This window comes from Cygnus atratus, chromosome 4 (genome assembly GCF_013377495.2).
Source record: "Cygnus atratus isolate AKBS03 ecotype Queensland, Australia chromosome 4, CAtr_DNAZoo_HiC_assembly, whole genome shotgun sequence".
Lineage (NCBI taxonomy): Eukaryota > Metazoa > Chordata > Aves > Anseriformes > Anatidae > Cygnus > Cygnus atratus.
In genome coordinates, this window is record NC_066365.1 from 47,328,526 (window position 1) to 47,340,538 (window position 12,013).

General features: G+C 46.8%; 1 protein-coding gene across 1 annotated transcript; it reads right to left on the minus strand.

The window, feature by feature from the left end:
• Positions 1 to 3,490: 3,490 nt before the first annotated feature.
• On the minus strand, positions 3,491 to 11,080 carry AREG (amphiregulin). Its single transcript, XM_035550482.1, has 6 exons — positions 10,928 to 11,080; positions 10,644 to 10,805; positions 8,006 to 8,189; positions 7,395 to 7,553; positions 5,528 to 5,630; positions 3,491 to 4,715 (listed from the first exon to the last, which is right to left on the minus strand). Exons 1-5 carry the CDS (start codon positions 10,968 to 10,970, stop codon positions 5,543 to 5,545), a joined length of 636 nt encoding a protein of 211 aa, XP_035406375.1. The 5' UTR covers positions 10,971 to 11,080; the 3' UTR covers positions 3,491 to 4,715; positions 5,528 to 5,542.
• Positions 11,081 to 12,013: the final 933 nt, after the last annotated feature.

The window sequence follows — 12,013 nt, forward strand, 5'->3', positions numbered from 1 at the left end:
TTTTTTCCCTTAGACTTAAGATCCTACCTCACAGATCTCCTTTGGTTGAAAAAAGACAAATCTTCCTTCCTTGGCTTTAGGCCGAGACCCACAGTAAGCTAACAATAGCTGTTTCCCTCTGACATTCACAGGCGTAGCTGTCTCAACCGAACAATCTCACGAGTCATAGGCAAAGCCAGACCTGCAGTAAATGAGGATTACTCGCTCGAGGAAGGTGTAACCAGCAGAGGAACGATAGGTATGTACAGCTTTGTTCACAAAATGAGAAGGAATCAAAGTTTGCTTATTAAAGGCTGTCTGACCTTTCTGTCCACTGATTTATCTCCTGTGAATAGCCTCCACCACTGACACAAACACCTTGCCCTTGCTCCATGAGCATGCTCACTTAGTGCATTCAGTCGTCACCAAGAACACGAAGCCATCGCTTCCTATCAAAGAAAACTCCTCAAGAGCCAAGTGACTGCAGGACAGTTCATTGAAATGAGGCATACCGTTAGTGCATTGAGAAAACCTCTTCAAAACCAAGCAGGCATTTGTCCCTGTTAACAACCTTGCTTTCAGATATGTTTGTTCAAGTAGTTTACTGAAGTACTTGTCATGCTAGCAGGATAGCTAAGTATATTGATATAAAAAACACACATATTTTAAGAATACTAAACTTTACACCGACTACCGGTAATGGCACTGAACAACTCAAAGATGGATTTAAGCAAATTGCTGCACTATGTCTACTTCCAGCAGCTGCCAACGCAAACACCTTCACAAATGTCCCTGTATATCAGGAAGCAGAAAACATCTTAAACTTGCATCTTTCCAATGCCACAGAGAAGAACCAGTCTTTCTATGATATCCGGCAGGCCAAGATTTAAAGGAACATCTGCTACTGAAGAGGTCAAGTCTCCCTCTTGAAGGAGACGAGGGCTACTGAGAGGAAGGTAGGAGGAGGGGTTCGAGGTTCACCAGGAGAAAGGAAGCTGTTCTGGTTATAGACAACTGGAAAACATGCAGAAGAGTCACAAAGCCACAACAGAAGAACAGCATAAGGAACTGCTATGTCTTCTAAAAAATCACACAGATCGCAGAGAACAAAACGTTTAGGACAGGGGAAGGAATTGTGCAAGTAGACATGACCCACACTTTACCAGAATTCCTGGATACTGAGCTGGATACCAAAAATGCTTTGCAAAATCAGCCATGTGTGCAGAAAATTGTGCAAGAGAGGTCAGGCTGCTCTTCCAGGTCTCAGCAGAGGCAGCTACAGGTAACAAGGACACAGAAACTCTCCTGTCAAAGTGACGCTACCACTGGAAGGCCAAGAAAAATCTGGAGACAAAACTTCCTAATAACGTGTGGGACCATGCGTGGCATGCTTACTGGAATGAAGGAAACTCCAAGATGAGGGGAGCAGATGATGTATATATCCTGGCTGTGCAGGAACAGCAATCAAGATTCTCTTTGGCCTTGCCCTGCAGCAGATCAGATTTGCTTGTCACACAAACGTCACATCCATGGATGTCAAGAGACTTCCAGACATATCATTCCATCAAACAGTGTTTTTTTTTCCAATCAAACAACCCACTGGGCACACTAGGTCTTAATGGTGCTTGTGTACCAAATTCACATTAGGAAGCTGGTAACAAGCTGTAATTAGTCAGTGCCATAGCTCCAGCAAAAAAAACCACAAAACTTTATTGCTTGCTAAGAAGAAAAAGTCACGAGTATTTGCCTGCAGTTCCAGTTGATCAAATACATATATATATTTTTTTTAACTGGAAAGCTGTATGTTAGTTCTAAATATACAATTAAGTATTATTCCTGGACAGGGCAAATCTACCTTAGTTTTGTACGCTAAATTTCTCAAGAAGGAATATCCTCAGCAAACATTCTACAGTGCTCAGAAAGGCCACCACAAGGAACACAGAAAGTTGCCTGCCTAACACAGGACAGCTGTTAGCACACACGCAGCCACCTGGCAGCAGTCAATGATTTTCCTTCTTGATTATTGACATGAACTCCAGTCCAAGCCAGGACAACTGCAGCTGAGGCTTAAACTTTCAAGATCCCAACCTCCCAGAAATGGCTCAGCTGGGCACCTGCATTTTGTAACTCCAGTCACTCAGAGTATGAAAAACATACAACAGATGGAATTTACAAGTTGCACTGTAGCAGCTTCACTTTTGTTAGGCTTTAAAGCTGTAACAGGAAGAGGGAAAACACCTCAGTCTTCTGTGATAGCACTGGTTTAGCCTATCAAGAAAAAAAATGGTATTTACTTTAGAAAGATGACTGAAGATGGAAATGATTTGGTTAAAGAAGTCTCATGGCTTTCAAATGAGTTGCAATCCATTCCTAGTCTCACTAGGCTATAGGTCAGCCACTACTGAGATTGAGCTTGTTTACTCTAAAGCAAAAACCTTGGCATGACTTACAGAAACAGCCTTTCTTGCCAGAGCTCTAATACCAAATGTCTGTGGAAAAGCCACTTGGAGAGATGCTATTTACTTTGGTAATGAAGCAAGTTCCCTGGAATGAAGTATTGCCATATTCCCAAGAGATGTTGCAATACGCTTACCTGTACCTCAGCTACATGCCATATGGGCTCTCACAGAGAATGTCTGAGAACAGCTTGGCTAAGCCAGAAGGCCAAGGCTCAGCTCTTTGAGACAGGACTGTGCCCTTCTCCTACAGTAAGCGTGCAACTTAGGTCCCAGCAGAAAGTTTGAGTTTTTTTTTTCCTGAAAGTTCTGCCATCTGCCACAACCTAGGACACAACAGGTAACCCTTCTTGGGGACCCTTTTGCGAGAGAGGCCTTAAAAAGAAGGTTCTCACCTCTTTACTCAAAGCATGGATTTTAAGTAGCACTTGTCCCCTTGAATCCCCTTTTCTAGGCAACTTGGATCTCAGACCCCAGCTCACTCCTGGAAATGCTTAGAGGGAACATCAGCACACAGTTGGACTAATAATTACTTGTGGAAGAATAGGAATTAAAGGTAGACTTTACAGGCCAGGGTTTCCTTGCTGTTTAGAGTCACAGGCCTGAGGCTATTCTGCTTTTCCTCATTTACTTAAGATGGAGTTACAAGCCACCATTGAAATCCTCTGACCACAGTGAGATGAAAGACTGTCCCTGTTCAACAATCCCAGCTCTCCCTTTGCTGCAAATAGCTACTCATCTGCTGAAACTTGAGCTTCCAATTTTGCTTCCAATGAGGTAGCTCACTAATGCCCTCCCTAGTCCAGTACTTAAAAGGTTCCTTTGTAGTAGAATTTAATGGACTTCCTACTGAAGCAAGCACTTGCATTTGCGCATTGTTTACAAACAACTTGCACTCTGAGAAGAACACTGAGCTCTACTTTGCACCTGCTGTAGGTTAGATCTTCCCAGTCCTGTTTTGTGCACTTTTGTGTTAAAACTCACGCTTAGAGAAACCAAGCTCTAATTTCAAGTGTTTACATGTACTCCTGAGAGCAAGAAAAACTCTTACCATAAGATTATAAAAAAGTTTAATTATAAAATAAATAAGTTTGTTATGGAAACATTAAATATTAAATACAATAAATGTACAAATTTACAGACATAACTTGACAATTAATGGTATTGCTCTGCTACCAGAAGACTTCTGATCTGTTTAGAAAGTGCACACAGTCTTTTAAGAAGAAACTGAACTCAGATAATACTCCGTGCTCAAGATTGCATGTGCATTCAAGAAATTGAGGGTACTTGGGTCAGAGAAGTTTGAGGTAAGTAGAGTTCTTCACACCAGGAGGTAGAGCACAGGAGACCACCACTTGCTGAGTATCAGTGCATCAATTTCTTTCTTCAAAGGAACAGGTTCTTGGCTGAGTTGTCAAATGGCTGAATCTGATTTGCATCACTTGACTTCAATGCTGCTCAAAGCAGCATCCAACGTCTGGATAACAGACATGTTTGTAGCCAATGGACAGACACCACAACAGGAGTGCCCAGGCTTATTGCTTTTTCAAGCACTGTTTTCCTTCAGGGACAAAGCTTCAGATCTTACTTTTCTCAGCATCCTGAGGAGGCTAGTTTTAACTCTGGCTAGCACACACACAGATGGATAGCTCCACTCACACAGTAAGTTCTACTGAACTCAGAGGGATTACCTTCCACACACACAGTAACAGAACCCAGGTGTGGCTAACAGATTTGTCACCAACACCTTGCAAGTCAGAACTAGAGATGAAATCATTTGAAGCTGATATCAACAGGGAGCACAGCAAGAGCAGAATTAGTTTCGTCCACTGAGGCCTAGTTAAACTCTTTAACTTTGGGGAGAGGGAAGGGAACATCCTCCCCTTCACCTCACTTTCCTGAAAGCCACAACTTCTCCTCAGTTGGAGCTGCCAAAGGAGACTTGCTAGCAGAAAAAAGTCCATCCACAAAACAGCAGAGACTGGAGGTCCAGCACTGGTAGAGAAAGCTCTGTAGCAGCAGTCTCCAGCAGGTCCTGATAGCAAGTCCTCTGCCCCAGCAGTGGCAGCTCCCTCCATGTTGTTGTACAAAGTGGGGTGGCAACTGTCCTCCCCAGCAAGTGGTTCAGCAGCAAGCGGCATGTCGGGCATCTCCTTGCAGCAGCCTCTGTCTTGATGAGTCAGGGCTTAGTGGCAACAACTCCAGCCCCCAGTGTCCAGGTGGATGTGGCAGGTAGCCGGAGGTACCCTGTAGCTTGGCAGTGGCCACAGCAGAATTGTTCTGTAAGGGGCAGACCAGGCACATTAACCATCACCCAAAACACGAGCACTCTGCACTAGAAACAGGTCAAACCTACATCCAAGGCAGGCAGGTTAGCTATGTGCACTCTGCTACACATCCTTCAGCTTCAAGCAAACATTGAGAAAAACTCAGCAACTGTCACAGGACAAAGCTTGGACAAGCTCTGTAGTTCACATGAGGTAAAGCATAAATACTGTATGCCAAAGTTTTTCTGGACTATCCTTTAGTTTCTCCTTGAGCTTGTAGTGTAACTCCTGTTCAACAGAAGTCCTTGAAACTGCTGTTTAATACAGTTCTACTCAGAAGAGACTAACTTGTTCATTGAAAGCCACCACATTTCTCCCAAAAGCAATCCACCTATCCAAGGAGCTTTAGCACTGTTGCTTTGAGTATGGAACTTGACTGAGGAGCTATCTACGGTGGTCACCGAGATGGCATCTTGGTCTTTCTGTATCCCCTAAGCACTTCAAACTTGCTAATGCCTTGAAGAGATGTGAAAAGTGAAAAGGCTCAGTACTTCTTAGGAGGGATAATGATCCATCTGGCTGCTGCACCATCTCCTATGATACAGGCCTACCAGAAAGCTACCAGTGCTGTTGAAGAATTCACAGAACTGCAACATGAGTGGTTTCAGGAAACCAGTAACCTGGGTCACTCACATGCAACCTACCTGCTTCAAGACACTTGATGTGTTAAAAGGTAAGGCTAGCTTCACTGAACATGCATGCAACTCCTGTGTTGTTAATCCCAACCTAGAAAACCTGAAACAAGTTTCACATCAGCTTTCATACCTGCTTTTTCCTCATTTACACACCAACATGTCCATTTCTGTTTTCTTGCCGAAGTTTTTTCCTTTCTTCTTTCTCTTCATACTGCGGACACTTTTTCCTGACCCTGTGGAATAACACAATGTTAGAGGTCATTTTGAACCCTGACAAAGCCTTCTGTTACAAGCTCCCCATTCTCTGCACCATTCACAGTTAGGTCCTTCAAATCCTCAAGCAACCCCGGCGCACCAGGAAATTTTTGAGCACAACCATTTAAGTGTTTAACTATCCATCTCTAAGATGTATCTGACAGCTTGATAACATGACAGATCCCCCGGGTTAAGTACAGGCAGTTTTACCACACAGAGCCAGGGTTTCCTGGTTCAAGCTTCACCAGGTATCAAGAGGAAGAGGCCTTGCTGCAAAAAGCCTGGAGGCCTTTTGCAACCAGCTGCAGAGTGAAGACTACTTTGCTCCTTCCTGGAGCAGAACTTGAAGGGAACAGGGATTTAAGTGATTTGTCAAAATACCCATCAAAAGCGAGCTGCTAACTGATTTTTTTCCTAGTCTTTCCTAGTGTTCCCAACAAACCACCTCTGGACACAGGTACAGATAAACGAACCTCATGGTTCAAGCTCGTGAGTGTTCACAGGACAGATGCAGTCCTATTCCTATTGCATGGTTTGCCTCAGCAGCTAACTCTGCTCATTTTCTTACAGCACTACAGAACTGGTTCTCTCTCATAGCAGAGAGGAATGAGGCAGTGTTCAGAGAGCAACTGTTCTTCCCAGCATTCCTCAAGTTCACATCTAAATATGAAGCAACAACAACACAACAAATGCACACCTTGTTTCCTGAATTGCACAAACGGGTACAGCATGTACCTAATTCAATGTACTTCTAAATCTAAAATTAGACCAGATTTCTGAGTTTCACCCACACTACCCCAAGCCCTGCTGCAGTGTCTGACCTAAAGAACTGCTCCTGTGCTCGGTTAACACCAGATCCAGGTTCCCACTGCCAACTACCTAATGGCAACTGCTCCTGTGCTCGGTTAACACCAGATCCAGGTTCCCACTGCCAACTACCTAATGGCAGCAGCAGAAAGCCTAGAGAACAAGAAGCCAAGGCATAGATGGGTAGAAGCTGCTGCATGTACCTTGTCAAGAGAAACACCGGTACAGAAGAAGCATTCATGCAAGGCATGAAGAACAGTCCCAGATAAATTTTTACTGTATATAGAACAGGACCTGAGATTCTGGTTACCTACTGCTCTGGACTGTCTGCAGCCATTAACCAAGGAATGGTTGTTTCCTCAACCTTAACAGCACACCATACAACCTTTTGGACAGACAGCACTTGCTCCCTCATTTGATTCCCCCATAGCACAAGTATTTAAGCCCAGCAACCTCCATTAAGAAAAGGACAGCTAGAGGACTGTTTCCTTACCTCTAGCTGTGTACCCAGCTGTTGGATAACAGCCACGTATTAGTCACATTATTGCTGGCAGAATTATTCTGCACAAGGATTAGGAAATGCACCGCTGCATCAGCATTAATGCTCCTCCTCCACCTCCTGCTGATGCTCTGCAGCACCAGTACTCTGGTCGTAGCAGGAAGGCTCTTGATTTAAAACTTAGTATTCACAGGCTGCACATAGCCAATAAATATAAATAATAAATAATATAAATAACAAAAGAGGGTAAGTGAACACCTGATATGAACTTTTCAGACCTTGCTCCTACGCTCAAGACATCTTCAAGCCAGGATAAGAACTCTGCCCTTTTGGAGGTCTTGCACACAGTTCAGACAAGCCACACATACTTTTGATACAACCAGACAAGCCCTGCTCACCCTTAAGCCAGCCAAACACCCAAGAACATAATACTTACTGCACTATCACAACGATAAGTACAGTAATGAAGCTGATGCTTGAGAGCAGGACAGCTACCACTACCAACACGGTCTTGGAGTAGTCTGCCACATCATTCTTCCTTTGAGTCTTCATGAACTGTTCACCACAGCGCTCACCAAAAAAATCCTGATGACACCTGCAAGTAAACATCAACACAAGTTCTTATCAGCTCCCGTGCTGTCTGGAGCCAAGGACGCCTACACATACATTCAAGCCTGACTTCAACATCTTCAGAGTTTCACATGAATCTCAAGATGCTCTCTTCAGAGCATGTTCATGAAATGCAGTCACTGCTCTAGCACAAGATTTGTCAGCATTTCAACAAGTCGAGATTAGTTTGGGCGTGATGTTCCAAGAAGACACGCCTTTTCATTCTTTTGGTTCAAGTTTATGACCAACTGATGAGTTCAGTGGCTTGTTATGCATCTCAGATCCCATCATCACTTAATTTACATGGCAGAAAGATTCTCAGTCAAAATACTGCATGAGATGGATCTAGGCCAACTTGACACCAATTTTTCCTCTAAGCCCTCATATGCTACCAGCACATGCAAATCACAGCTAGCTCACAAGGTGCATGTAACTTACTTGCAGGTCACCATCTGGAGATGTTCTAGGTATACACATTCACCATGGATGCAAAAGTTTTTGTATTCCATTTCACAGGGAGTCCCTTTCTTTTTATTCTTCCCTTTGTTCTTCTTCCTTCTCAATTTGCCAGCATTCTTCTCACCCCCCCTCTTTGTTGTCTTCGGCTTAACCACAGGTTCAACTGAAAAAAGGACAAGAGGACTCAGTCTAGTAATGCTAAACTGACAGATCCTGTGAAAATGAAATAAGATTTGTGAATCACTTCATGAGAGCCTGTGATTGTGGAGCATAGAATGCAAGTGAGCAAAGATCTGGGTACTTGACATCCAGCACAAATGCAGCAAGCTCAGAAGCTCATTAAGCTTAACTCTGATACCCTTGAGTCCTGAGCAATGCAGACAGATTGCAGCAAAAGATGGAGTGGATGAAGAGCAGAGTTAAAGGACTTAGCCATGTTCCACATGGCTAAGACACTTGAATGAAACCACATAGGTTCAGTCAGGGACTTCTGAAGAACACAAGTTCACACTGAGCCAAGCCATCCACACATTTTATAGCGATGCAGATACAAGGCTAACAGCCTCCATTGCTCTAAACTCTATTTGCATCAGTGATGAAAGGCTTTGTAAGTTGCTAGATAGTCTTGGGCACTTGTCAAGCCAAGACAGCCTGCTATCCCAGTTAGCATACTTGTTTCTCCCAAATAACCTGCAGTGCTGTCCTCAGCAGAAGAGATAGTTCATTTCCAGTTCTCCTACTTTGAGATGACAGTGCACCAGAGGAGTGAAAGCAGGAGAGTCCACAAGAGTCAGGTTATTTGTTCTGCCACTTACTGTTGCCCCTCATTATCTCAATTAAAATAAACCTCCCAAAGAGCATGGTTTAAGAGGCTGGTGTCTTAGTAGCCTTTGGATTTGAGGGCATCTTCCTTTTGCCAGGGAGAACAAGCATAGGGCAGTCACTGACTAAGGTGAACAAACTCCACAGACACATGGCAACAAAACTTGATAGCATTATCATTGAGCAAGGTGGTGAAGCACTGTTTCTCTGCACAAACCATCCCTTTTCTACTAGCCATAAAACAAGTCTTCCCCAAGTGATGCCATGCTATTCAGGAGTAAGTTAACCACGTGAGGTCTCAACAACAGTCAAGACATTTGCAATCATCTTCCAGGCTGTTTATTTCCCTATTGTGCCACAAAGAGATAAAAATTTTGGGATTATTTCACTCAGAGCACTACACATGCAGGCAATTACCACAATACGATGCAACAACTCCATAACCCTGTACTTCTAGTGACAAGAGATGGTACACGAAGTACACAAAGAAACAAGGTGTAGTTCACTGTTGTCTAGACAGCGATCATTTTAAGTTCTAGAGCAACAAGCCTGGCTTGAAGTTACTTAAAAGCAAAAACGCCTTCAGCAACCAGAAGTCTGATTCAAATTGTATAAGCTATATTAATATGTAAACTAGGAACACTGTTCCTGCAGCAGGGTTTCCTATCCCTAGCAGGGTGAACTTAAAACTGACAGCTGAGGCCTCCATCCTGTCCAGTTGGACTTGATATTTAGGTTCACACTTTCGTAATTGAGGCTGTTTCCATTCTTCCTTCTTCAAGGAAGAGGCTGTTGGTTTGATCTATGTCCTTGTCTGCAAGCTGCATAGCCAAGAAAACCATCCACAGTTGAATCATAACAGCTTGAAGGCTCCCTCCACAGATAAACCTCATGCCAAGTAGCAGAGCTTGTCTACAAACCAACCACCTTTGGTAACAAATCTGGTTTCTGTGCAGTTAGACAACACAGAAGTCACCGAGCCAGTAGTTTTACTGGCTAAACTGCTCACTAACTCTGACATTCCTGTTCCCCCTGAAGGTCTTGCAGTCACAGAAAGCTTGAACATGGGTCCACACATTCCCGTAAGTAATATCTGGAACATGCTCCCCTTAGTCTCATTCAAGCCTCAGGGTGTTCCCTGAGGAAAAACAGCAGTTGAATCCCATCCTAGAAGGCAACAGCACCAATTACTATCCCGCACTGAATTGCTAATCACTCATAGGTATTCCTTTAGTCCCAGCCTCCACAACTTGTCTCACAATTGCACTTTAATGAGAACCAAGAAGGTCCTCCTGTCCCTTCTGTTCCTGGTCAGGTGGGCTGCTCAAATGTCCTCATTGCTTCCAGGACTGTTTAAGTGTTGGCTAAAGGACACCTAACATGCATTTCCGCAGCCACTTATGAGGTTTGTGTTGGTTTCTCCTGCAAAGCTTTAGTCAACTCCAAGTCAAGTAAGCATAAGAAGACACCCAGAAAAGCCTTCAAGCAGGACAACGAGCCTCATCTCAACCCCTCTCTTGAGGGGGACAGCACCCAGCAGCCCTGCTGATGCTTCCACAGCAGCAAGGTAGTCACTCCATCACAGCTTTCCCGTGAGGAAGATGAGGAAGGCAGCACAGCAGGTGCTGGGCTAACCTGCAGCTCTCACACCCCCTAACTTCACTCCCATTAAGCTCCCAAACCTGACATCCTATTTCTAACCCAACTGCTCCCAGCAGGAGCACTCCGTACGCGGCAAGACAAGAAGGGGAAACACCAAGAAGGCGAAGCATACCCCCGGGGACCGCCGCCTCACCTCGGATCAAGTCATCCACGATGTACTGGTGGACAGGCAGCGCCTCCTCGTCGTCCTCCTCCTCCTCGTAGTCGGGGCCGGACACAGCCTCCCCCTGGCGGGCCTCAGCCTCCCGCGGGCCGGGCTGGGTGCCGTTGGGCGACGAGGCGGCAGCGAGGCGGACTGTGAGGAGAGACGGCGCCGTGAGGGGAGCACGCACCCCTTCACCCCCCCCTCCGCCCCCAACAGCCCCATAACGGCCCCAACCGCCACTCGCGAGGCACCCTCACCACCCTCCGCCGCACCTGCGAGCACGGCCAGCGCGACGAGCAACGCGACGGCGCGCATTGGTAATCCCGGTAGCGGCGGTAGCGTCAGAGGAGACGACACCAACAGAAAGGTGTCGCGACAGGCGGCGGCGCGCAACGCTCCATGAGGAGCCGCCCGTCGGCGCCGCCCGTTTTATAGGCGGCCTCTGCTAACGTCACTGGGCGGGGCTGCAGGTGAGGGGAGGGAGGGAGTCGGGGGGGAGCGGCGCACGCGCACCTTGCCGGCCGCGCGCGGGGGGCTCGCGCCCGCCGTTAACGGTCGTTCCCCCCTAACGGTCGCGCTTCCCCCCCCCCCCGCCCCAACGGTCGCCCTGAGGGGAGCCCCCGGGGGTCGGCGGCTCCCCGGGCTCCGCGTCCCCCCCCGGCGCCGTGAGGCGGAGCGGGGTTGCCATGGCGAGCCCCGTACACACACAGCCAGCCGGGTTTATGGCGGGGCACGCCTCCGCTCTTTGCTCTGCCCCCCGCTCCTCGGAGGAAGCGGGTTGGCATATAGGGCAGGAGTGTTTTGGGGGCAATAAAGGCGGTGATCGCCCTGCGTGTGGGGCCGTGGGTGTTTGCTCGGGGAGCAGGACGTGAGTAATGACTGACGAAGTAGGGGCAAGGAGGGGGGCAGCCAGCCAGGGTGGGCGCTCACCCTTGGCGAAGGGCGCCTTACTCTCCTGAGTCCCACACAGACTTGCTTTTAGGGGACAAACCCCAGGGGCACGGGTTGTAGCGTGCTGGTGTAGGGTGGGAATGCAGAAAAGCCCTACAGGGGTGCGAGGACATCAGATGGGTACCTCTTGGTGCCCGTCAGCACCGCAGCATGGCCCCACGAAGGCTCAGCGTGGAGCATCAGAGGGGTATGTACAGCCCCGAGCAGATGCGTGATGGGAGCTCTCTGCATCAGGTTCCTCATCACGGGGTGTCGCAAGAGCACCCCCAGTACTCAGCTGTAAGGAGGAAGCAGTAGAGGGTGGGATGGCTGTGAGAGTCAGACAAAGCTCTGCTCTTCTAATTGGGATGCTCTGGAATGCCATTTGCAGCTCAGGGAGGTGACAGAGCCTTTGTTTAACCTGGCTG

Coding starts and splice junctions, on each gene's coding strand:
- AREG (XM_035550482.1), bottom strand. CDS start 10,970: ATGCGCGCCGTCGCGTTGCTCGTCGCGCTGGCCGTGCTCGCAG. Junction 8,190..10,643: donor CGTGGATGACTTGATCCGAG/GTGAGGCGGCGG, acceptor TCCTTTTTTCAG/TTGAACCTGTGGTTAAGCCG. Junction 7,554..8,005: donor CTCCAGATGGTGACCTGCAA/GTAAGTTACATG, acceptor GTTTACTTGCAG/GTGTCATCAGGATTTTTTTG.